Here is a 27,734-nt window from a genome sequence, read left to right as displayed (position 1 = left end):
GGAAGGTACAAAATTGTCATTCCTGGTCAAAGGTGGGTTTTCCCAGTCCCTGAATCTGTGGGCCAACGGATCAGTAAAGACAGGCATATCCATGACTCACTTAAAGAGGGAGGACACAGATGACATGATGATGCCATCTGTCATCTTTCAAGGATGCTGGAAGAGTTTGATCTGAATGGTGACAGTACAGTATAAAAACATGATCAACAAATTTTCAATGAAATCCATACCATTCCCTTAACAACTGGGCAAGGATACACATATCAGGTTTGTTTTTGGAAAAGTAAGAATGACGGAAACAGATACAGCTGTGAATGGTTCCTATGACAACTACACATTTTATGGAATGGAGTTTCCAAATTTCACCGAGGATGATTCCTACAGTCGTAAGCTTCTTACCTACTATCTCATGGGTGTTGGTGGCATGACAATAAGCTGTCTTGGAATCATTGGGAACATTTTGTCAATTGTTGTACTGACAACCAAGTCCATGCGTTCATCAACCTACATGTACCTAGCGGCCTTGGCAGCCTGTGACACTCTTGTGCTTATTGTCACAATGCTAATGCTGATTAAGGACACCAAGCCTCCACAGAAATACTCAGTGGATTTGTTCGAGGAACCATATTATGCCTTCATATTTCCCTACGTACACCCGATAGCTGTAACATTTCAAGTGACGTCTATATGGTTAACATTAGCCTTTACAGTTGACCGATATATCATGATATGTCACCCATTCCGGGCTGAAACAATGTGCAGTCGGGGTCGAGCCCGTAAGGTCATCATCGCGTTGTTTGTTTCGGGGATCATTTTTAATCTTCCACGGTTCTTTGAATATAACACCTTGGAGATTACTTACGAGGATATGAACAATCAGACGATGGAGATGTATATGATAGAGCTGACAGCGATGGGGAACAATGAGTATTTTAAAGAAATAGTTCACTCATGGTTGTATCTGATATGTGTGTGTGGCCTCCCATTCTTGACTCTCGCTGTTCTTAACTACTTTCTCATACGTGCAGTGCACCTCTCACGTAAAAAGGGCAAAGAGATCAATGCACGTGAGAAGCGTCGGAATGACACTACAATAATGTTGATAGGAGTTGTGGTTGTGTTTCTAATCTGCCAAGGACCTGCTCTTGTCTCTCGCATGATGTGGGCATTTAGCTCTCTGGCTAAACTTGATTCCCCATATCACACACTAAGTGAGGTTGCCAACTTTCTTGTTATCATGAACTCAGCAATCAATATTGTGCCGTATTACTTTTTTGGTAAAAAGTTTCGCAAGGAATTCTGGAGACTGTTCTGTTCATGTGTGTTCAACAAAGAAGAACTACGGAAAATGACAAGGAGTTTCAGCATCTCTGTTGCCGATGGCAACCGTAAACATCATGTCACTCATGATATTAATGGAATGGAAATGAACGGACTAAAACACCTCCACCCTGCAATGCTGGCGCCAAAGGATGGTGTAGCTGCCCCTTTAATTGACGAGCGAGAACGGTCAGCCTCAGACGTCTCTGACCTCAGTTGCTATGAATACAACCAAAAGAAAACAGGGCACTTTTACCCGAGCTCACACCTACTTCAAGTCAATGGTAAACAATCTGGGTACCTCATTGCTTCAACTATGGGGAATAAATAACAGTGGCACCGAGACAAAATGTATTTAATATTTGATCAATATTGTGTGACTTGAACACTGGATTGAACATAGATCTACTACTTATTGATTTATATGCTTGTCTGTCAATATGATACGTCGATAAGCATCTGACCATACATCATGCTGTTCCTTGCTGACAATGTTGTACACATGTGAGTAAAAACCTGCTTATCTAGTAAGAAGCCAACATGTTCAGTCCACAGGAAGATATATGACTACAAACAATTATTAGACTTTCATTTCGTTATGCAATTTCAAGACATTTCTGACTATTAAAAGTCATCAGATATTCTTTACTTTAAGATAAATATTTGGAGGATTCCTTCAGGTAAAGAAAGAAGAGTGAAAATGGGGACATATGTGTCTGTAGGGTTTGCCCACTGTAAGATGATTTGAAGGGTGATGAGAAAGGTAGGGTTGAAAATTTGAGCATGTATGTATGTATTCTGTCATAATCTGGAAATATTTCATAAGGCTCGTCGGTTTCACAGTCCCTGAACCACATTAGTTTCCCCTTCTGCTCAGCCATTTTTTCAATGCATAGTAAACACCACAAATGAAGCAGGTATACAGTAGATTATTTCAGGTTCTTAATTTCCTAACTCACTGGGGCTCCTTTTCAATTTACATGGGTTAATGTGTGACTATCACAATTATAAGACTAAGACTAAATCTAGCACTGTCAAAACATGCTATAGCTATGTTATGTTGGATTTGAAATGTTTTTAGAAGGTATCATTCTTTTCATTGGAAATTAACCTCAAATCAACCTATATGTAGATGTATTTTATAATATTTCAAAAAGATTTCCATATTGTCTTATTGGCCAAGGCCTTTGAAAAGAGGAATTAGTTGTGGCTTTGAGAAGGTTCTATTCTATTTTTTTACTTTTGCAATTTATAAAGTATGTGTTTTCAAGTGTTTTATGTGGTTTGTTTTATGGTTAAATGTACATGAAAAAGTAACATGGAGTAAAAGTTTACCATGTACTAATCTGTAATGAGCAATCACTGACTTCACCTTATTGATGTGCACAATGAGATGAGCCTTTAATTACTCTGACCTATGATCGAGTCTCACAATCACATTTAATGAGTATTAAACAGAAAAATGTTTTGTCTTTATTTTGACTTAGCCTTGCCCCAAGGCTTTCCTGAACCCCTGGATTTATTGTAGTTCTAATCACCTAGAGGCAAGTCTGGATGCCACTGTCTTATTTATTTATACTTTAGACGTTATCATTTAAATATTCATTTTTACCTTAGAGATTTATGCATGTCTAGTTTTGACTATTCTTATGAGATTACTTCCTGGTTTATCACGGATAATATTTTTCAAATGATTTGAAAGTTGATTGTGCAAAGAATAGCACTATCTGAAGCATTTTGTGTACAATAGGAAATGAAAATAAGTATTAACCCAAACAACATGATATCTTTGAATGAAGATGTATATTTTCTGTTATTTGGTTTAAAGATCTGTCGACTGTCAAAATGAGAAGTGCAGAGAAAAAGGTTCTGGGTTAGTTTAACTTTCTGTACAAAAATTCTGTTAGTCTCATTTACGACAAAAAAAAAATACATGAGTTGTTTCCGGCCAAGCCACACACATGGTGAATGAGAGAGCCTTAAACATTGGCTGAGAGGGAAGATTAGGGGATTGTTATTACCATTCCTACCTTCACCTGTGCTGAAGGCTGTGATTTAGCCATTAGTCCCGAGCACATTTAGTTTCGTGCATGTCTTGTTAGATTATCAAATAATAGCCTATGTGATAACACACAGGTCCACATCGTGCTTAGAGCCATGTTAGGTGTGGAAGTTAAAGAGCCATTCCAAGCGGTAGTGTTGATGCTAGTAGATTCAAGTCTATTGTTACCAAGTTGTTTGGTTCTGATACAAACATTTACACCTTGTTGACAGTTTCCGTAAAAGTTACGCAGGAAATTAAAATTGTTTTCTCATTATTCACGCCCTGTTTGTTGACAAATTAAGAATTAATTCAAAGGTATAGTTTTTTTATTCTTTTTACTTTGACATCTGACAAGGGCTGTTTAGGGAAGACAACAAACCAACAATAATTCTGTTTTTTTCCTGATTATGATGGGCTATATTCAACATGCTCCGGATTAAAATGCTGACAGACGTTATATCTTTCATTGATACCAGCCAAATATGTCAATGAAACTGTTATTTCATTTGATGTAGATTTTTCTATTATCATTTTTTTTTCATGCTTTTGAGAAATACTGACACAGCAGGTGCAATTATATGTATGGATTACTGATTTACTGTTACGATGCCATAAGCATTTGTTATCCTTGAGCAACACAGTGTCATTTAGAAAGTGGTTAGCTGTAACTTGTTATATTTGGGATTGTAAGTACAGTTTCTGGCAGTTTTGTTAGGTTGAGTGCACTTGTTGACACTGCTATGGCTGATTGGGTTTGATGGCTGACATTGGGTGCCTGACTCTGGGAGTGAGGGTTCAAGTCCTGGATGCAACCCAGCCTTACAAGATTACTGAGAAAGAGTTATCCCAAATATAAGAATTTATCTTACCTCACATGTGAATGTTGCTTTCTGATTGGCTAAGTGCTATTCTATTATTTTCAATGCAGCCCGCTTACAGGCGATGTATTATTTTCAATGTACACCGAATTCCGAATTCCGAATTCCCCTGGTGCTTCATGGTAGTACTTCTTTGCCTCGAACACCATTGAATCACGCATGAAGCATGGAAATTATCGATGTTTTGCGATTGAAAATAGATGGAAGGGAGATAACTCTAAATCTGTTTACCTTGTGTTGTCTGCAAAATGGCGATTCGCCTCGCATTCAACATATGTGCTTCAAATGGTTCAGAATTAAAATTCAGTTGTTCAGTAAGATAAATACGTTGTTCATTTGTCCCTTGGGAACAATGGGCTCATGTACCCTGCGGGCTCTGGGAACATAAACAAACCTCGAGGGTACATGAGCCCATGGCCCCCTCGCGACCAGTGAACAACTTACATTGTTACATCTGTTATGTTTCTGCACATGTTTTACATCACAATTTTGTCCACTTTTGCATTTCACATGTTAAATGAAACTTCAGGTGTTTCTATGTTCTTGTATTTTCAACACTGACTAAATCTTTATGCTCAAATATGAAGTTCAACTTCAAGTTTATTTTCATCTTGTTGAATACTCTGTTGATACGTCATCGCGAATAAACATGTGATATTTCCTACCTGAGTGATTGTGTCCTATCTTCTGTTACTTTCTTATGGATGCATTTTATTTGTTTAAAAAATATCCCCAGCTTTTAAGCAATTTTTTTTTTGTGGATGTTATTAATACTCCAGACCAGTAAAACCTATCAGTACCCATTCCCTATTCTTCTGTCAGGTAAATTTGTTAAACACACTAATTAAGAAATGATGAAGGGCATGAGAGTAATGGTAATATCAATAGTAATGTGTAGTGAAAAAGGATAACAATGTATGGATAACAATGTCTCTTTTCCTGTGAGGCGAGTGGTGGGGTACTGGTTAAAGCTTCTGCTCATCACACTGAAGACCTAGGTTCAATTCCCACATGGGTACAGTGGTAACTAGGATGTTGCTGGGATATTGGTGAATATTACCCACTATTACTTTGAGAATGACATTTCGGTGGAGGTTTAATACACCTTGAAGTCGTTCTTCCATATATTGTTATCCTTCCATACTGCTCTAACTTCCAAATGCCTTAAAGTTAATAATTAGTATAATATTTATTTATCACCAAATATTCAGCTGTAGTGTTTAATGATTCTGGTTGGTATTTATATACAGTTCGGAAAAATCATAAACATACTGTTGTATGTAATAGAAAGATAAAATTTCAGAGCAGTAATGGCAATGGCTCTAAGACTATCATGGTAAAGAAGATCAGGGTTTGGCCTGCAGGTGTTCAAGGAGCATGAAGGTCAAGGTGAATGAAAAAAAGGTTATAAGTCTGTGAGTTAAATCATGACCAAATGTGAGGTCTGTTTACTTCTCGTTTGTCCAGTTCCTTCTTGTTTTCTCATTTTTTGCTACGCTGGAAGTAACTCAACTCTAGCTAGGGTTATGCCAAGTATTGTAAAACCAGCAATTTCTTCTCAAGGCCAAGTAACAGATTAACATTTCAAAACAACCTGAGAAAATGTGTCAAATATTCAGAAAAACAAATATACACAAACGAGGCCTTTATATAAAATAGGAATTTCATACTTACCCAATCATTTTTGTCACACGTGACATATATTTTGGCACCAAGTGCATAGTGGTTCTTTAACTGATAACCTGTGAAGAGTTGGGTTAGAAATGGTCATTTAAGTAACGGGTTTGGGTTGACTCATGTCATCGTATCCTAAATGCATAGATCTGTGCTCATGTTGTTGATCACTGGATTGTCCGGTCCAGCCTTGATTATTTGCAGACTGCTGTGAAACTGTACACACTCTTGCTTTCATTATGTGAGAAAAGAATTTTTTGTTTTTGGTGAAATCGTTCATTTCATGGCACATTTTTATTTATGATCAGTTTACAAAAAAAATCAGTAAAAGATATGAATATGGATGTCAACTTCTTCATTATGTGGTGCAGAATGTTTTAGAGTATAGGGCTGCCTCCTATTCTCGCGGTAAACACATTTTCTGCCGAGATCGCAGATGCGTGATACTTAGCGGTTGTTTACATCATTGACCGGTAGCTACGAAGTGGCCCAAGTTTGTGAATTATCAAAATGTTGCAGTGTAATGATTATTTGTGAGTTTTAACCAACTTGAAAAAATTGTAACTTTTCCCCGCCCTTTCCAACAAGACTCCCCTTCTTTACACCTAATAACGTTACTTTCTCGTTATGCCGTAAGAATGGGAGACGCCTTGAAAAGTCAGCTCAAGTGTGATAATACACCTGATGGAGCAAGCAGTTGATAGATGCAGATGTTAGAGGAGGAGTCTCTTCATTTAAAAACAACAAGCATACATACAAAAAGAACTGTTTGTATTATATTTTCAGCCGATATTCGTAAGTACCATGAGAATAGGAGACACCAGTATATATTCTTACTCCTACATCAGGCAAATTAAAACTTTTACCAAATGACAATGTCTAGTATCTCCAAAGCATGACTGTGGGTATATCTTCATGGGATAAACTGATGTGACTTGTTTATTTACAGACCACTGCCATATAGCTGAGTATGTCGTGAAACAACAATTAATCAATTAATCCAGCACCTTAACATAGTTCTGAGTAGTCTAGTTTTACACAGCAATATGCCAGCTATATGGCAATGGTCTGTAAATAACAGTGTCTGGACCTCACAGTTCAGTGATCAATAGCATGAGCATCGATCTGCGCAATTAGGAAGCAATGACATGTCAGTCAAGTCGGCAAGCCTGACCACACAATCCCTTAATCCCTTCAATCGTCCCTTGTGACAAGCATTGATTACTGAAGATCAATGCTAACCTGGATCTTCATGGGTAACACATACATGTGGTTGAGAGTTAAAATATGGATTCATAGGTTTGTTTGGCCGGCATATGCAAGGGGAGATAGTTATGCTTTTGTCCATTATCATATTGTTCCCTGAGTGCAGCTTGAAAACCGTTCAATAATTGTCAACAAAAATTGGCAGATATCAATTGTTACCTTTTGCTGGGCTTTTTTTAGTTTTGAACATATGACTTCACCAACAACCAAAGTTTCCAGCAATGCTGTAGTCTGTCATACAGAACCTGAAGCAAATATAACCAAGAAAGCCCATGCAAGTCTAGAAAATGAAGAAATTCTCAGGGCTCATTTTCATTTCATTTTAGTTTCTTTCACTATGATTTTTTTTCTGTACAATATGTTCAATTCAGAGACTAGTTCTTAGTCTATTTAACTTGGAAATTTGAAATAATCAAATTCAGCAAGTGAATTATCAGCATGTGATGATAAAGCATAATGCATTTCTTGTAATGATTTTGAATGAATGAATGAATGAATGAATGAATGAATATGAACGCAAAACGAAAGAAACCATCAGTAAATTTGGTGCAGTATGTTTTATTAGGCAATTTAATTTTACTTGCTTGACTGGAAAACTGCTTGAGGTTAAGACTTCAAAGCAGTATTAAGTTTTCCAACTTTAGACTTTTTGATCTTCTGAGGAACATTTCCTTAGGGAAATCTTCTCCTGATTGTATCGACAGTTACAGTGGAAATATCAACATTCACACAGTACTAGAACTTGGAATGAAATGCCAACAGATCATTTTAAATAATACTGTGTTAATCAAAGAAGGGTATTATTTTATTTCAAATAAACTTTTTAATATATTTAAGAAGTGTGCAGAGTCTGAGTGAAATGTTTTTTTAAATTTGGGGGACAAAGTGTCAAATTCATTTCTATCATGGTTTGTTTTTGTAAAAATATTCATTTGATCTCCAATAAAGTTATCGGATTAGCAATCAAGTTTCTATCATCCTTCAATTTAGATTAAAAAAAATAATTGATGTTTATACTGCAGACATTTCTTCTCAGTGTTATCGGAGGGTTTTGTACTTCTTCATTAAGTCTGACGTCCTTCCTTTTATCACTAAGCAGTGGGTTGTAGATGAGGAGCAATTTAGTCTCTTCAGCTAAGTATGTGGTTGTAGGGAGAAATCATTATATACCTTTGTTGTTTGTCCCAGAGTATCGGTTTTGATCTTGATATTGATCTTTTTGCAGTTACCTTGAATTGCGGGCTTGCTTCATACATCCATGATGATCACATATTATATATCATTAAGTGATGCATGTGTCCATTTTATTTCATCTCATTAACTCCATTGCTTTCTTTTCACAGGGGAGGATGGATGGCTTAGTGGTTAGTCAGTAGTAGTAGTCACCCAAGACCCAAGTTCAATTTCCTGTAGGTACAATGTGTGAAGTCCTTTTCTGGTGTCCCCTGCTTTGCTAGAATATTGCAAAAATCATCATAAAACCACACTTGCTCATTCTTTGCGCACATTAATGTAGAATTTGTGGTGCTCGTGTTCGAAATAAATATAAAAAATATCTCTTAATGAGATATCCAGTTAAAGAATGTATGTATTAAATACTTTGACTGTGGTGGTCAACTTGGTCCTCTAATGTCGCTAGTCACTGGCAAATATGGAGAAGACAATGAGAAGGGGATTTGCATTTTGAACATGCTCTCAATGGATGAATTGATGTGTACTACCACTACACGTTATTTATACAGATATGATAATTTTGCTCTTTTTCTAGCTAGTTTCTGACATTATCACAGTCAGGGGGCACCTGTTTGATCAGCGTTCATGCTGGAAGTTTATTCTAGGCCTTGGGAGTGATAAGCTTTTGGTAGGTTACCTCCTGCCATGTTTACAGTAATATTGATGAATTCAGCACTACAAGACATGCATTCACTCGCGTTCGTTTCCATCTTCTCATTCGTACATTGTCCTACTTGTCCATTGTAAAGCGTGGAGTGGAAGGTACTCGTCTGACGTCATTCTGGTCAGCAGTCATCCTTGTCAGTGTAACTGATGTTGGTCTGCCTCCCTGTTATCCATGAATACCCCCTGTCTGAGTCTCCTCTCGCCGTCCCCCCTTGTCTTCAGGTAAATGTAGAGACTGCCTACATGGTCCAGTAGATAGAGCAACAGTCTGGCGTGTGGAAGATTCATGGTTTGATTCTTATTTGGAAGAAGAGATGTCTACCTACAAATCCTCTTGCTTTGACTGTAAATAAGGACATAAAAGCATATAAAAGTTTTTTCGGGTTTTGGGTCCCAAATACTGCAGTTTACCCTTTATTTTTGTCCTGTCTCTTATGAAAGACATTTAAAGACTTGTTGGTACATATGCATGTTGTTATCCTGTGTAAGGGGATCAATCTAAACTGGTCTTTGCCTCGTTTATACCTCAGTAAGGTACAAAGAGTTCCGCAAGGAGCGGTGGTGTAGCCTAGTGGTTAAGGCATTTGCTCATTACACCGAAAACCCAGGTTAGATTCCCACATGGGTACAATGTGTGAATTCCAGTTCAGGTGTCCCCAGAAGTGATACTTCTGGAATATTGCTAAAAGCACATAAAACAAAACTCACTCACTTATTAAACCTCTGCTTGTCATGCTGAAGACTCCATTCCCCACACGGTTACAAAGAGTGAAGTCCATTTCTGGTGATATTTCTGGAAGATTGTTAAGAGCAGCATAAAACAGTTCTCACTTTCTCACTGGTTCTCTTCCATGTTAGTGCATGACCTTGAATGCAACATTCATCCCTAGTGAAACCCATTTCTGGTGATATTTCTGGCCGATTGTTAAGAGCAACTTAAAACAGTGCTCACTTTCTCACTGGTTTTCTTCCATGTTAGTGCATGACCTTGAATGCAGCGTTCATCCCTTGCAGCTCATCTAGTAAATGCAACAATGTATAGGAAAGCATACTGAGATGACAGGCCTAATCAAATAACTGTCATCTCCCAACAGTCTTAATTATGAAGCTACTTTAAGTTTGTCCACTTTTTGCTCTGCCTTCAAGTAATTTTGAAAGATACAGGACTTGATGTCATAACTCCTTTTATGGAAGCAAAAACGTTTCCTAAGATATTCATGTGAGTGTATTTTGTTCCAAATGCTGTTCATGCAGAGCTCTCTAATGTGAAGAGAATGGAAAAGCTCGTCAACCAAACCCATTTGAATTAAATATGGCAGCTTTGATGAATGAGGAGATATTGCGAAAATTATAGATCTAGTGGAGAATTTTGCAAAATAATGATTCAGTGGAAAGATTCGATGTTATGCACAGGTTTTGTAGAAGCACCAATGAGAAAAGAAGCTTAAGTTGAGATTGAATGTTGAATTGAGTATTTAATGCTGCCATCAACTATTGACTTAGCTATTGGATTTTATTTCTTGACTTAATGACTTTGAAGTAGTGGCTTTTAACAAGTTATTAAAGAATGTTTAGTGGTATTTGACAAACTGGCTGAGATCACTTCATGGACCTCATGAGCAGGTGCGGTGGTGTAGCCCAGCGATTATGACCCAAGTTTGGTTCTTCTCATGGCAAAACATGTGAAGCCCATTTCTGGTGTCCCAAAGGGACATGTACTGATCTGCCACAGTGTTGTACTAACACAACAGTGTTGTACAGGTCTGTTACAGGATTGTACTCATCTGCCACAGTGTTATACTGATATGACATGTTGTACTGGTCTGTTGCAAAATTGTACTCATCTGCCACAGTGTTACACTGGTGAGTAGCAGAGCTGTACTGGTTTGCCACTGGTTTGTGACATAATCTCATACCGATCTGTCAGACGGTGGTACTGATCTGTCATAGTGTGGTTAATGGGCGATCTTTTTGAACTTATCTTCCCTTCACTAATCCGCTAGGTGTGCTGATCCGGATGGTCCAACCTTAAACTGACAGTGCATGTGAGCCGTATATGTGTTGCCATTAAACTTAGACACAGTTAACCAGTATAGCCTTCACCTTCATCAGCAAGATTTACGCCAGTGCATGGACAGAATATCTTTTCCCTTTTACGATGATATATCAAATGTTATGTCCTAAAATATTTATTCCATGATTCTGTGATACACCTGGGATAGGCATGATTGCTAACTTTGCAATTATGAATCGCGAAATGGCAGTTCGAAGCTAGGCAGTGGAATCAGCTGATCGTTTTCAGGTCATGTTTTGTCGCTTTGTTGATGTTTTGCAATCGGTTATTTAAGTCTGACACTAGATGTCTCAGTATCACACATTTAAAACTGCAGTGTAATTTCAGTGTATATGTACTCAAATCATTTTAGCATTACAGCCGATATGGCTGCATTCAGGGAATTTACAACGGCAGGGAGGTGTCGGATGCGGTGCACGAAATGTGAAACACTGAAAGTCTTCATGTAAATTTCATCCGGTCGTTCATGATGGGATTAAGATTTTGGACAACACAGATATTTAGCAGGTACAGAGGAAAGTGAGAAACAATGGTCAAGTAATCGTAAAATAACAGTAGCGGACGAATTATGTCAATCATCGCCTACATGTAGCCAACTTTCAAATGCTATAAACATGGGCATAACTAAAATCTACATTTTTATGTCTGTAACGGTTTGTGAGCCATGAAATGTAAATTCATTATATAGGCAAATAATACATAAAGATGTTGCAGATTTCTACAATGACTGCATTTTAATTATCATCAGTTAAGGGTATAAATTAACATAAACTGTTTTAGAGGCATTTTTAGAAGTTGCTGAGCTGAAGGTGACGGAACAAATTCTATGGATGATCATCATTTTATGGATGAAAATATAGAAGTTGATCATCCATAAAATTTGTATCATCACCTATAAATTAACATGTTTTGTTTTTCTTAAGTTTTAATAAAGGGAAAACTATTAAAATATTAATTTATTAAATATACTATTTCAGACACAGAAGAGCAAAACTACCACTAGGTTAAGTACATATTCGAGGACACTTTGCAAATTCTATTTTCATTACACAACTAAACAATACCTATCTCTAATATAATAAATGGTACTGTTAAGTGTTGTCAGCATCAAATGGTTTACATTTTCCTGCAGTGTCTACATACATCTTGTCTTCACAATGATCAGATTATTATAGTAGTCATGAAAAAGCTCAGATTTTATTCTTAGAGCATGCTCTTATGTTTTGTTGCATTAAATTGCTTTTCAAAATTCTAATACAAATATATCAATAAAGTCAATATCTTTTCCCACTGTACATTGTATCTGCACTGTACAATGTTGTGATTCCATCTGATTCTTTGTATGGTGGTGCGTGTGTACTTTTATATTACGCTACACATTCATGACTTTATTCAGTCATTGTATATTTTATTGTTAAATTTGTAATAATATATATAAATGCACAAACATATCTTCATATAATAATTGTGGGGTTAAATTCGTTTTTATATCATCTAAAACATATATTTGATAACACATTTTCTGTGTTGATCCCTAACCAACAGACATAACCTAAAATTTTCTTTAAGAACTGTTGAATGAAAATCAGAAAGTTAGATAGTTAAAGTTAGATAGTAAATTGTCTGTCATGGCAAATATTTTGTCAACTTAATGTTAACAAACAATAAACATATGACATATATTTCTGTCATACACATCCGCTTGGGCGGTAAGAATTATATGTTGTTTCTTTGAGAGAAATCTCTGTAAATGACTATTTATATTAAGAGTTTTAAGTGGTGTTAAACTTTTGTAAGGAATGAACCAATAAATTCACATATATAACATGGCTCAAAATACTGACTGGTGGACAAATTTTTCAAGGTGGAAATATTTTATTTCAAGCTATGATGACTGGTGTTTCTGATGCATCAGACTTGGGTAACAGGTGTATGACACTTGTACATGTAAACATACAAATGTACATTAGTGTCAGAATTTAGAAACAAATGGATTCAGATGAGTGAGAAACTGCTGCTCAAAATGCAGTATATGTGTTTCTAAGAAACTGTTTCATTCTATACAGAATTTCTTTAATTGTCAGGGATGTGTAATAATCCTAAATTCTCAATAAAGAACTTCTAGGGGATGCTCGTTCACCACAGGTGTAGCCCCGAATTTTTTACATTGAATCGATGGTTGTATAGGAACTATTTCTAAGATTTTGATGTGGCAACAGTTAAATTACCTTTGGGAACAACATAAGGGCTGATAACATATGAAAAAGAATTTTCATTACTTCACTGATGCTACGACATCCGAGACTTGCTATGTCTTGTGTTCTGTCGTAGGAAATAACGTGACAGTATACCAACTTTTCATGGCATTTTTCGCGTTATCTTCTATCGTGTCAATGCGTACTGCATTTGGAAAATAAACAATAGATGCCTTTCTAAACTAAAAATGAAAGCAAAACATGCGTCAGTAAATGGCTTTTAGTCGTAAACGATATTTTTTCAGTTAAGGTGAACACGGCAATGTGGAAGCTGGGTTCTGTCTTTACATGTAGCATGTTGTCACAGCGCACATTGACTCGGGAACCAGGGAAGTTATACCGTCGCTTATATCATTTTAAAAGGAGAGTTATCACCCCTCGCAACAAAAAGATCGCCCATTGTTCCGCCAGTGTACTAGTCTGCAACACTGTTGTACTTTTTTGCCTCTGTTGTTCTGGCCTGTAGCAGTCTTGTACTGCTCTGCAACTCTCTTGTACTTCTCTGCCACTGTCGTACTGTCTGCAACATTGCTGTACTTTTTTGCCACTGTTGCACTGCTGTACCAGTTTTGTACTGCTCTGCCACTGTTGTACTGGTCGGCTACAATGTGGTAAGTTAACCAACCGCAGTGCTGCAAATATCTGCAAATATGATTTCACAGCAATAAAGGTCTCTTTTCAATATTCACCTTGATCGACAGTTTGACAAGAGTCCCCTATTATTGTATCTTTCAGATACTGTACATCTAGCATCTGTCAGGGACATTCAGTGTGGAGGAAACATGCTAACTCTATTACCAAGTCGTTTGATTAGACTTAATAGCAAAACTGACATGTGTCTGATATAGCGTGAACTGAACTGAGAGTGTGTCACATTCCTACTTTGTACATTAGGAAATGGTCTGATTGCCTTTTTGACATGTTGATATTGTCTGTCAGAGTTCTGTCTACATATCAGTGACAATTGTTTTAAAAATGTCAGGTGTCTTATTGGATGTGTATACTTTGTTGGAACCAGCTGACAGCCATTTTCAAAACAGTGGAAAATATTTCTATACTCAGAGACTTGTGTTGTTTTTCTGAGATTCAGAACTTTATTTGAACATCTATCATGCTCTGATAAGAGAAAACAGTGAGCCTGTCCCACTTTTGTACTGTATGGATTCCTAGGCATGAAGGAACCATATAAGATCTTGTTCATGTTTGTCTGGTGACATTTTCTTCACAACTTTGTGATGGCAGACATTCTCTTCCCACAGAGATTACTCCTGTCATATCTTCCTACGTAACCTCTGTTCTAATACGGCCCTTTCATGGTGCAAGTGTTCAAGACTCATGATTGGAGGCGTTCAGATTCAGTTGTGCAATCAGAGACGTTTCAAGAGTGATCATTCGCAAGATCGGTAATTTCCAAATGCATCGGGCAAACTTGCCACTACCAGTTTTTGTTTCTACAAACATATCATGGCGATTGATCCCCGCACTCTCTATTGCCGGTTTCTGATTTTCAGGTAAACATGAAATACCGAATCTTTCCTTTGCACGTTGATGACCCAACTCTATGGGTGCCGCCATATTGGAGCTAAGTCTATTTAAGGCGTGTTCTGATTAGTAACAAGAGAGATAATTCCTGCTGCGAGTTTTTGCCGCAAGGGGATTTCTAGATGTGCGGGAAATATGGCTGTATTAGAACAGAGGAAGGAAGATATGACAGGAGTAACTCTGTGGGAAGAGAATGGATGGCAGACTGTACAATAGTGAATTAGGACAAAACAGTCCAATTGCTGACTTTAATATATGAAGCTGGAGAAAAATCTCAATCTTTTTACTTCTGTTGGTGCCCGTGGGGTAGCCTAGTGGTTAAAGTGTCCGCTCATCATTGCGAAGCCTTAGATTTGATTCTCCACTTGGATGAGGTGAGTGAAACCATGGTGCAATGTTTGAACAGTTTGTACGAGCAGCGTAAAACGATACTCACTCACTTCTTATGAGAACCTCTGCATTCTTTTAGGCTCTTGTAGTGTGTGATATCACTGATGTGTGGTTAGAGCCATAAAAATAACAGAAGAATTGCCAGAAAATCACACTGTGAATTGGGACCCAAGTTAGCAATGTCATTCATTAATAAAGTGTTTCAAGAATATGGCCAAACAGGACAATAATTAGACATGCTGGGTGATTGGTCCACAGAATGGACTATGGAATAATGGCTATTTCCATCCCAGCTTCAGACCGAGCCGTTATTGCATGTATGGACTCATTTTCTTTACAATCAAAGCAATCCCAGGCAAGGCGCTGTTCACTTAACAGGAATCCATCCAACAACGACAGTTCAAATTGCAAATTTGCCATCTTAATTTTGGAATAAGGTGATTATTTGTGTCACCCATGCTGGCTTCTTGGCTTAATAGCATTTAGTTAATTGCTGCTGTCCAGCTAGTTACTGTCCAACCAGTTCTGGTAGCACCAATGGTGTTTCTGAATTTGCTAAGTCCTGCTCCTCATATGCATTTGGGGATGGTAAAACTGTATAGTGATTAGTGGGGACTGCCTGCAGTGTTTATAGGGGATTTGGATGCTTCTATTTGCATTGACTGCCTGGCTAGTGAACAGGGAACTGGTCCTTGGCACTAAGCTAGGTCAATAAGGTCTTCTGTGATAAAGAGAATTGCCTGATATCCATGTGGACAGTGTGAAACTGTGTTCAGCAAATGTATACCTCTGTCCACACATGCATGGATTAACACAGAATTTAACACAGGTTTAGTTCAGTAATGTATGAGAAGACTGTTTTAGATATTTTCGATAGATGACTGATTTTTTCTTTGTGAATTGTATTTTTTATTTTTATTTATTTTATTTTTTTGGGTGTTGCATGTTTTTGTCATAAGCTTTGAGATTTTGACCTTCAAAGCCTTGTGTGAAAAACAAGGGGTTTGAATCCATATTTGGCTTGGCTATGTTTGTCAGTGCTTTGTCGTTCACAAGCTTGGGATGCCAAAGATTGATTTTCAGTGGAATTGTGTTTTGGGTGATTACAATGTTTGACATGCTGATTGTATGCTTTATACTGTGGTTGTCACCATTGTGAAGCTCATTTCTGGTATCCACAGCTGTGATATTGGTGGAATATTGCTGAAATGAAGACTTGCTCCAGTACTCCTTCGAAAAGGCTCACTCACTCACTCACTCACTCACCATTGTCAGTTAGTGGCATCAGGTCCAGTGTTGAAGTAAATAACTTTGAATTGATTCACCTGTTGTGCTTTCATGCAGCTGTAAGGTAATTACAATAGACAAGCAACTCTGTTGAACTGAATTAGTGATGCCAAGTTGAGACATCCTTCAAAGTGTCTGCAACCCACACTGTTGAAAGTTCAATTGCCTGTATACAAAGACAGTCCTATGAAATATGTAGGATGTCTTTAATACCAGCTAGAATGTTCACACACCACTGCACCTATACTCATTTGTGTCATTGCTTGGCTTATTTGTAATTGATATTTGACAAAAAAATAACTGAAAGCCTTTTTGTCTAACAAGTACTAGGTTCAGAAAATCTATTTGTGATTAAGGAAAGCGTGGATGTGTGATATGTCCATGGAACAATGCCTTTAGTGAACAGATTTATCAACGGGGGAGGAAGTATGTGGTGCAGCAAAATAACACAGCTTGTTACCTGAAGCTTAGACATGTTTCTGCGCTTCGATTGTGTCCAAGCTGTTGTGTTTATTTGGTGTTGATTTGTTTGTGAAGTTTGTTGTTTGGTTAGGGAAAGAACTTGAGGGTCCCCCATCAACAAAGCATTTGTAATGTTACAGCTTTCATAACTACATCACTTGACATTAGGTTATGATGGTGTAATGCTGTGGATGGTTTGTAGATGAAGAAAAACATACTGTTTTATGCCCTTACTGTGCTCATGGTCATAGTGTAGGTTGGTTCAGCTGAAGCATAATATTTGTTCCAGGTTGATAGTGGACAGGGTGGTTCAGCTGAGTACAAAATATCAGTCCCAAGTTCATCATGGCAGGGTGGTTCAGCTGAGTACATAATATCAGTCCCAAGTTCATCATGGCAGGGTGGTTCAGCTGAGTACATAATATCAGTCCCAAGTTCATCATGGCAGGGTGGTTCAGCTGAGTACATAATATCAGTCCCAAGTTCATTGTATGAACATATAAAAACTCTTTACACTTCAAGACAGAAAGGGAGGTTTTGAGAGTAGCCTGTCATTATAAAGCATAGATTAAAGCTGAAGTTGAGCCCGGGTTCTAGGTCCCATACTGGGTACAATGTGTGAAGCCCATTTCTTATTACTGCTGGAATATTTCTAACATACTAATTCAAGACAATAATTGTATCAACAGCTTCAACAAGTAACAGATAGATGCCTTCATAATGCAAGCTAACCTTATTTTGAAGTTCAATAAAAAGGTTGCAATGACCCCTCTACAGTTTTGAGAAAACTGACATGCATTTGATTGCATCATGGTCTGGTTAATGCTGATTCACCAGGTTTATTGAACGTGAAATCTGATGACTTCCTTAATGGTATGCTGGCAATTGTCAGTTTATGTCTTCTGTTTAGATACTGACCGGATACAACTGAGTTGGTTTCATTGTGCTGGTCTTCATCTCACAGGTTCAGTATCAGGTCCCTTGTACTTCTATAGCTAGTTGGTAATGCAGGCCATCATAAAATGTAATCAGGAATGGTTTTCTACCCATCAGCACAGTTTTTCGATTTTCTGATTTTTATTTTATTTTTTTTTTTGAGTTAAGCATTAGAAAAAATACGACATGTGACTCATGTTACTCATTGACAGGTTTAAATTTTTCACCATTCTTTATTCTTCAAGAAGGGCAATGATTGTGGTGTGTGGTCCTGTGCACTGAGCCCTGGTCACAAACAGGTGAAGATAAGCAATGTTGAGCACATAGAGTCTTTAGATGGGTGACTGTGTTTGGCAGCTAGACTCTTGAGAGTCTCCAGGATTTCAGTCATGACCCACAACGAATCACATATGATACACAAGGTCTCACCTTAGACAAATGGATTTGTTAGAAATTGCCTCTGTTCACACAGAAAAAAAATGCGTACCTGATGAAATACTGTAAATATCAACATTTTTGCGTCACGATATTTTTGTGACTTGCCTAATTCTTAAAACATAGTTTAGTTTGACAGTTTCAAAGCTTACTTGCATCTGAAAGAATTATCTGAAGTAAATCCAATCACATATTAAAGTTTGCCACTAATCTTGAACACCATTTAGTGGAGTACTTCTGCATGTATGCATTCAGTGATGTTTTCCTAAAAACAACACTTGCTGCACAGGCCATAGAAGCTTAAAACAGTTCAAAGGGATTAAATTAAATGGTATGACTCTAATAAATTGGCACTGATGAAGGACCAGTTTAGTCAGTGTTGGCGAAGCTGTTGATCTCCAGATAAGTGTCATGAAAGCTATCCACGCCCGCTGGATGGTCTCAGCCTTTCAAACAGTCTCCAAGAAATGTGTGTTGCATGGTTGGCGCCTGTCTGGAGTATCGGACGTACTGATTGAGTGACTTTAGTTCAGGTATCCATTGTTTGACATGTGACACGTGAGTACAAGTAATGCTAGTAATTAGTCATTCTTCGCGTTGTTGTCATTGCTTAATATATGTATTGTCTAGATCTAGTGTTAATTATATGAACAGGTGAATAATAAAGTGAAGATAAGACAGGTTGTTTGCTGATTATTCATTGCATTCTACCAGCAAATTGCGAGCATGATATTTTTGCGAGCTCAAGTCATTCGCAATTTTCGCAAAAATATCATGCTTGCAAAAATTTAATGATTTACAATAGGTCAAGAGACTTATTATGATTATCTTTGATTATCCAGGGTAGTGGCGATCGGATTGTGCACTTTGAGCATGATACCTTGTCTGGAAGAGGCATGTTATAAATATCCTCATTATTATAAGAATGCCCAGGTAGCCTATTGGCAAGAGTGTTTGCTCATCTTGCCAGTAGCCTGAGTTCAATTCCCTACACGGGTTCAAGGTGTAATGTAAATTTGTGTCCCACGAAACATAAAGCAGCCTACAAACTCCCTCACACAAGCCATAGTAAAATATGCCTCTTGACATTTTCAGAAATTAATGTTGAAAGTTTCCTATAATTTATTATGACATTACAGATCACCTTTACTTCATTCAGTAGGGATATATTCTGAAACATTGTGTTCCTTATAATAAAGACATTAGCGTTCATGAAAACACTCTTCCTCATCTGGTCTTGGCAGAATCGTTCAAAGTCCAAATGTTAGACATTATAATAGATCAGCAATAAATTTGAATGAATTTAGTTCAAGAACACCCAATATGTTTTGAGTGAGAGTTTCAATTTAAACAGTCTGTAAAACCTTGTGCAAGTTTATCCAAAGTAAGTAGTCACACCAAAGATCAGGGTTCAATTCCCCGCATTGGTACAGTGTGTGAAGCCCATTTCTAGTGTCCCTACTGTGATATTGCTGGGATGATCATGATGGTGATGATGATGGTGATGATGATTGTGATGATGATGAAAAGAATTGATTGAAAGAGTCAGTCACAGGTACTCTGAAACAGATGGGTTTTAACTTTTGACTTGATGGTTGAGAGAGGTTGAGTTTTATTTCTTGAGGTAAAGTGAGTGAGTACAGTTTTAAGCCGCTTTATAGCAATATTCCAGCAATATCACAGTGGGAGACACCAGAAAATGGGCTTAACACATTGTACCCATGTTGGGAATCGAACCCGGGTCTTCGGTGTGATGAGTGAATGCTTTAACCACTAGGCTACCCCACCGCCTCTCTAGAAGTAAAGAGTTCCAAAGGGTTGGTGCAGCATAAGAGAAAGCCCTTTGCTAGCAGTGGAGTAAAACTCAAAACTCAAGTTTTTTGTGGCGTAAAGCCTTTACTGATCCAATAGAACCACATATAACATGAGTGATACTGCATCAATGAATTGACCTTGCTGCCTTGTTTCAATATGTCTCTAAACAAATCAAAACAAATTGTGAGTTGAGCTGACATGAACTTATAGTCTGTGATGTGTGATTGGCATTGACTTGTAAACAACATGCTGTTTTATGCTTCATAGCTGGTTAACTTGAGATTTATTTCCCTGCTCATATGTCCATGTGTAGCCTGTGTAAGGATGTATTGCATATCGCCTCCTATCTAGCGACTACATGCATAAGGATTATGTATACTTTGGATGTACTGTATAACGCCTCGTATCAAGCGACCACATGTATAAGGTTTATCCATGAATTAATTTTTCATAACATTGAAGTAGGAACATGTTACAGTTAGAGAGCATCATGGGAACTTTGTGAGGGCGTTGATGTTGATAGGAACCCACTTTGTGTGTACAACTTGAGTCTCACCAGTAACTTTCTTTCCATAGCCAGTGTTTGTGGTGTATAGTTCTGAGAAGTATTTGATTGTTTGGATACAGACAAATCTTGTTTAGAATGCCAAGGGAGGTAGTGTCGCCACTGTTTATAGTTCACAAGAAGGTGTTGCTGGGCTTCAAGATTGGCAGACGTGTACAGATTCATTTCTTTTGGGCTCTTCCCAGACAGTTCCTGTGTCTGTCATCAGGGTCTAATCAGGTGATTGTCAGGACAGGCTTTGAGGTTCTTTCCTCACTGGGCAGACATTTGGTGAAAGGCTGTATAAGTTGTTTGCTCTTCGAGGCATAACATTCAGCATCATGATTTTAAGATGGCTCAGAAGGGACAGGCATGTAAGTTGAAAGGGCTTGTTAGAAATAGTGCTCTAGGAAGATGTTACTTAAGAGCTATGCGTCATTGTCTGACTATTTTCAGTAGCACTGATCTTGTTTGCTTCTCAAATACATTGATCTCAGACACAGAAGTGAAGTGTGGGGGTGGTGCGGTAGCCTAGCGTTTTAAGTGTTCGCTCATCACATCAGGTTCGAATCCTGAGATGGGTACAATATGTGAAATTCATGTCTGGTGTCTGCCACCGTGATATTTGCTGTAGTATTCATAATTACTCATAAAACCTAACTCAATCAGTCAGTCAGTCTGTCAGAAACAGCAATTATCTATGAAGTGTGGGGTAGACTAGTGCTTCAAGTGTTCACTTGTCACACCGAGTTTGATTCCCGACATGGATACAACGTGGGAACTTCATGTCTGGTGTCTGCCACCATGATATTGCTGAAATACTCAATAGTGGTGTGAAACTAAACTCACTCACTCACTCACCCACTTGAGTCTTGTCCCTTAGGTTTGCTAGAAGCCAATGAATGCTTGGGGGGTCAAACCAGATTGCTCTTATTATTTCTGTGTATAGTTTTCATAGAACAGTGTTTCATGTCACACCAAATCGATCTTTGTCTTTTACAACACCCATAGTGGATATTCTTTTGCACTGGTGTTGAACATTCTAATTTCTCTTGAGTAGCATATTTTAGGTGACTTATCTTATTTGGGCTTTTTGCCTACTCGTTGAAGTATGATTGTGTTATATAATCTTAGCATACAAACAGAATTGCACATTTAAAGCATATATATATGAATATAAAGTTCCAACGCTGGTATTGTGTGTTTGTTCCTGAGCTGAGAAACAATGACGAACCCTGTCTGAGGCAACCTGACGAAACCCATTGCAAAAATGGACATAATGCTGCATAGCTTTAGGCATTGTGAGATGAAAAGTGTAAACAGTTTTTGAGAGTCACATATTAAATAGGTTTATTTGTCACATTTGGAACAAGACAGGTTGCCATATTGTCTACACCCTGGCGATTTGAGCACAAAGACGTTTTCATGATGGTGTCTGCATTACTTGATGTCGAATCAATACTTTGACGGGAAAGGTTTTGTAAAGATTTCATGTCCACCGTAAATCGTCAGTGATTTGATTGAAACAAGACATTAATATTTAAATCACCATTCTCTTTTGAATTTCTTTTCATTTCTTCTTTGAGAGGCATGTTTAGAAGTTGGTGAATGAGATACGGACAAACTTTATGGATGAGCAACTTCTTTGATCAGGTGAAGCGACGTTTCGATACAGCTTCTTGGCTCTTAGTCAAGCAAGTATGAGTGTGTTTTAGTTTTACTCCGCTTTTTTGCAATATTCCAGCAATATCACGGTGGGGGACACCAGAAAATGGGCTTCACATATTGTACCCATGTGGGCAATCGAACCTGGGTATTCGGCGTGACGAGCGAACGCTATAACCACTAGGCTGCTCCACCGTCCCAAGTATGACGCAGATAAGAGAGGATGGTATATATAGTAAATAATAGTGGAGATTTGTCATCAGTGCTGGTTCTGTTCTTGTTCTTGGTGGTTTAGATGATGCTGAACAGATGGAGGCAATGGTCCTGTTGAGGTGTTGTAGTAGCTGGTCTGGATGTTGGCCTGGATGGAGGATGACAAATGTGTCGTCAACCCTACGGTGCCAACACTTGGGTTTCAAAGGTGAAGTCAGTAGGGTTTTCTCTTTTAGGTCAGTGAGGTATATTTCGCTGAGAATAGGCGATAGTGGCAGTAACCCATGGACAGTCCATGTGTTTGTCCTTATATTTTTTCATGCCAGGTGAAGTAGGTTGATTCAATGCAGGCTGAGGATAGGTTGATTATGGATAGTGCCAATAGTAAGTCTAGTGTCAAGGGGTTCATCAGTTTTGCCACAAGTCTTTGTCACAAAGCACAAGGGGCTTCTTTTTGTGGTATGTTTGTGAACAGGTCTACATCGTCATAACTGATGATGGGCCAGGGTCAGATATTTATTTATATATGTTGGCGAAACATCCAAGCCAATCAACACCAGGGTGAAAGAGCACCAGGCGTCAACAAACAAATCCGACAACAAATCAGCTGTATCAGAACATATTTAGTCCAACCCCAATTACCAAATAAAGTGGACAGAATACACACTACTGTCAACCAACCAACATGACTTCACCAAACGAAAATTAACAGAAGCCATCCACATGAAATGACACTGACCCCTGATCAACAGAGGTCAAGGTTATTTCATCCCCTCAGCATATGACAACTCATCAACCAGCCATTATTATGGAACTGGGTGGTTGGGTAGTCTTGTGGTTAAAGCGTCCGCTCGTCACGCCAAAGACACGGGTTTGATTCCCCACATGGGTGCAATGTGTGAGGCCCATTTTCGGGTGTCTCCCACAGTGATATCGCTGGAATATTGCTAAAAGTGGCATAAAACCAAACTCACTCACTATTATGGAACTGTGCTGAAGGCTGTGAGGTAGCCTCATGCTTGAAGCGTTGGCTTATCACACCGAAGACCTTGATTTGATTCCACATTTAGGTATTATGTGTGACATAAAACTTCATTCACTCACTTACTATGTGACTTCGCTGACTTCGTGTGCTCCAGTGTGATGTGACTGTGATTGTGTATAGATTTAACACCATTATCAAGCAAGTCATGACTACAAGAGACTAGTACATTTTTACATATCCAGTAAACCCCATTATTTTTTGTGGTAAATTTGAGGTTAATTTTCCTGTAAAAAGTAAATGTAAGAGCAGCATTTGTTTTAATACATAATATTTTTTTTTCCCTTTTTAACTTCAGCAAAATGTGAGAGTGATTTGTCAACATGACTGTGAAATAACTTGATGAGCCACCATGACAGCCACAAGTACAAAGGCACCTTTAAGTTAAAACAGGATCATGCACAGCCTTTCGCTGAAACAAAAAGCCTGTGTCTGAAGTGTGTGAAGCGTCAAACTAAAACTAAAGGCAATACTTGATACCAAGCATCTGCTTTCTGCCTTTCATATTAGTCAGTTACATCAAAATACCTCCATGTTGGCCGAACTAACCTTTGTAGGTATCTGTGGTTTCTCAAGGACATACAAATTGTCGTTATTTCTAGCAAATTATCAGTTGTGATGAATAGCTTCAGGTCTGCTGCAAAGAAAATTGTTACCTTCTTTCAACAAATACCAGGATATCTTCAGGACTCAACATATTGACATAAGAATGCCCATTATCATATGAGATGCACAAAGAAAACCTCATTATCTGTCGATGTGGGTGTCTTGTTAGCGAAATACAATAGATTAATCTATCTACTACTATCAAATTCAAGACCTTAATCTGGAATTGACCCATGCTAACATGTATTTATGCTGCTTGTAGGGCAAGAAATGCTCGCCTTTCATGAACACCTTGTATAATTGCTGTGTGATTACTGATTCATAAACACATGCTTATGATATTACATATATGCTAATGAAGAACTTATATTATGGACTCTTTGTGGTCCTGGCCTTTTACATATGTGTATTTTTGCAGAAATGCTTATGTATGAACTATTGTTTTGAGAGCTAAAATTCATTGTTTCTTTGAGGTATTTCATGATAACAGAATTCGAGCATTTGTCTCTGCTTGTGGAGATGAGTTTTATGATTATGGAAATTGTATAGTTGCTGTTATTTATGGATAAAGTTCAACTACTTCTTTCTTTCGATTAAATAAATGAAGAAGAAGACTAGTGTCTGGGCAGTTTTATTACATATGCTAAATTACTTACCGTCTGCCTCACTGATGGCGTCATTCGATTGTTATGGTTATCAGACAAATTTCAGGAAAAGAAATAGATGATAAGTAGAATGTTTGACTGTTCTTGTCAAATACAATATTTGTAATCTGGGAAGTAAATATATTACCCTTTTGGCTTCACCATTCTTGATAAATATCAAATTTTGTCTGGCAGCTTGATGGGATAAACATGTTATTTTATCAGAAGAAAGTATATCCTGTGTTCCCAGATTGAGAGTGTATGTCCCTGTGTCTGAGATGGTGTTGTAGAATCCCCATATATTTTCAGATAATTAATAGCTGGCTGCAAATTGACCTGAAGAGGGTATACAAGGCCATGTCATCTTGGAACGTGAATTTACTGTGCAGAGTTGTGTCCTAGGTCTGTGATCATGTGTTCAGATCCTGGTTTGATTTCTTTGAATTTGGTTATTGGTTTGTCAGCACCATACCAGGTTAATGGGGTCCAGTGGGGTAGAAATGAGTTTTATTCCCCTCATGAGTGCAGGGTGTGAAGCCTATTCTGGTATCCCCTTTCCTGATATTGGAATATTGCTAAAAGCAGTGTGAAAAATAACTCACTAGTGATAGTTCTTTCACTCAATTACTTAGTCATTTATTCACTCACTAACTCCAGCCTGTGATTCCACAATACTCTGAAAGTCATGAATGCCATAAAAAGCAGCATCAAACCCACCTGCCTCACTCACTCGTGAACCTGTCAGCTGCTGTTCATATCCTGACACTGTGAAGTCATCAAACTAAACTTTTCACATGAACGCACTAAAGTTGATTTATGAAGGATATTTCAAAGGCTGGTGATTAAAGGTACACAATATTCCCCCAGTGCCTCTAATGACAAAAAGTCACACACGGACTTGAGATGAAAGAAGAATATGAGTTTCCACATCCTTTGACATGTCAGTCTTGCCAGGAACGTTGAGGTATAATTCCTATGTACACCAGCACCACCATTAGTTTCTTCATGTGGAGTCTGCTTCCTTAAAATGGGTTCCAGGAAACATATTGTTGATGTAACAGTTGAACCCTGGGGTGTTCTGATCAATTTTGTTAGGGACCAGAATATTTTTAGAATGTACCTCTTGTGCTGAATCATAGTTATAGAATGGACCAAAGATTATATTGAAAGGTTTGTATAAACATCATTTTTGGGTACATCTTGTCATCTCCTTGCTATTTCAAGTTAATAATTTGAATCACAAACTTCATGTTGAATGAGGGGCCTCATTCTGCAAGGTGACAAGTGACTTGTTGAAGAATGACAACAGTCAAAGCGCTACAAATGGGACATAAAACAACAATCACTCAATCAAATATGACGTGATAATGAAGGATTGAACATGCCTCCATATTACAAATACTCTCGATGATGAAGTTAATAAGCCATCAATACAAGTATAGACCCCTGGCTTAGATTTGTCATGAAATAAAGGACAGAAGCCCATGTGCCTTTGAATTATAAGCTGGTTTGTTGTGTTATGTTGTACTGAGCATTATTCCAGCTGTATGGTAGCAGTCTGTAAATCATTGAGTCGCCTCTTGTGACAAGCATGGGTTACTAGAAACCAGTTCTTACCAATATCTTTACGGGACCTTTTGGATCACAGATTAATAACCAACCAATAACACCAAGACTTGATATGGGATGGGATGATAGTTTACTAAAATATAATTTGCTGTCCTCACAAATATAACTTTGTTTGACACGAAATCTAAAGCAAGAAAATTCAAACGGAAGAATGTTGTGCAAGTCCTAAATGTTGTTCATTGAGCCTTCTAGATGTACATTTGTGTGTATTCTGTAAAGACTGTAAGGGTGGAGATGTTGGGTAATCTAGTGGTTACAGTGTTTGCTCTGCATGCCAAAGGCCCATTTCAATTCCCACATGGGTACAATGTATGAAACCCATTTCTGGTGAAAACAAGAAAATTGCACTCATTTTCCTTTCTGATGTAATCAGTGAGTAGATGAGTATGATGTTATGCTGCTTTTTAGTATGTGTCCAGCAATATCATGGTAGGGCACACCAGAAACTGTCTTCACACATTGTACTCATATATGGATTCAAACCCAGCCCTCAGTGTGATGAGCAAATACTTCGACTGCTAATTTACCCTGTTGACCTGACCTGTCATCTACTTTCATTGAGATTCTTAACATTTGAAGAGGCTCATATGCCCTCGGATCAAACCTGGATCAGTGTAATTGCTCTGAGATATGGGCACAGTATTGGAGAACGAATGAGACACAGTAATGGTGATCACTTCTGTGTATGACATGGCCACAGGGAGGGCTAGAGACTGTCCACTCACCGCTTTGCAATCACACCAGCTCTCCTGCACAGAGTGATGAATTTATTCGGACAATAGGTATTTGGCACGGTCAGGGTCGGGGCATGAGGTTCCCTTATGGTTTCCTTGATTAATTTGTGGTTTTCTCCAGGACCTGGAAACACCGTCCACTGCTTTCTGTCTGGCATAATTGACATGCATGTAGCATGTACAAATGCAGCATGTGGACTGGATAAGTCCAGTCTGAGCTCTTGTCTTTCAGAAGTTGACTGGCTGTGAGTTGTGGTTAACTGCACCTTGATCAGTATTTTGGTTATATTATGGTGAGATGGGGGAGAAAATTCTCAAGTGATGCAGGTGACATTTTCAGCTGCTGGTGTAGCAGTGCTGAGAAACTCAGGGACCTAAAT

General features: G+C 38.1%; 2 protein-coding genes across 2 annotated transcripts in view; both read left to right on the top strand.

Moving 5' to 3' along the window:
* The window catches only part of LOC137297012 (general transcription factor 3C polypeptide 1-like), a 272,609-nt gene that overhangs the window by 214,744 nt on the left and 30,131 nt on the right, over positions 1-27,734 (top strand). The window lies entirely within an intron of this gene.
* On the top strand, positions 285-1,651 carry LOC137296293 (FMRFamide receptor-like). Its single transcript, XM_067828057.1, has one exon. The coding sequence runs from the start codon at positions 290-292 to the stop codon at positions 1,649-1,651; it is 1,362 nt and encodes a 453-aa protein (XP_067684158.1). The 5' UTR covers positions 285-289.

Source organism: Haliotis asinina, chromosome 9, assembly GCF_037392515.1.
Source record: "Haliotis asinina isolate JCU_RB_2024 chromosome 9, JCU_Hal_asi_v2, whole genome shotgun sequence".
Classification (NCBI taxonomy): Eukaryota; Metazoa; Mollusca; class Gastropoda; order Lepetellida; family Haliotidae; genus Haliotis; species Haliotis asinina.
This window is presented reverse-complemented; position numbering and strand designations above follow the sequence as displayed.

Excerpts from the sequence above, each read along its gene's own strand:
- LOC137296293 (XM_067828057.1), top strand. The coding sequence starts at position 290 with ATGACGGAAACAGATACAGCTGTGAATGGTTCCTATGACAACTACACA.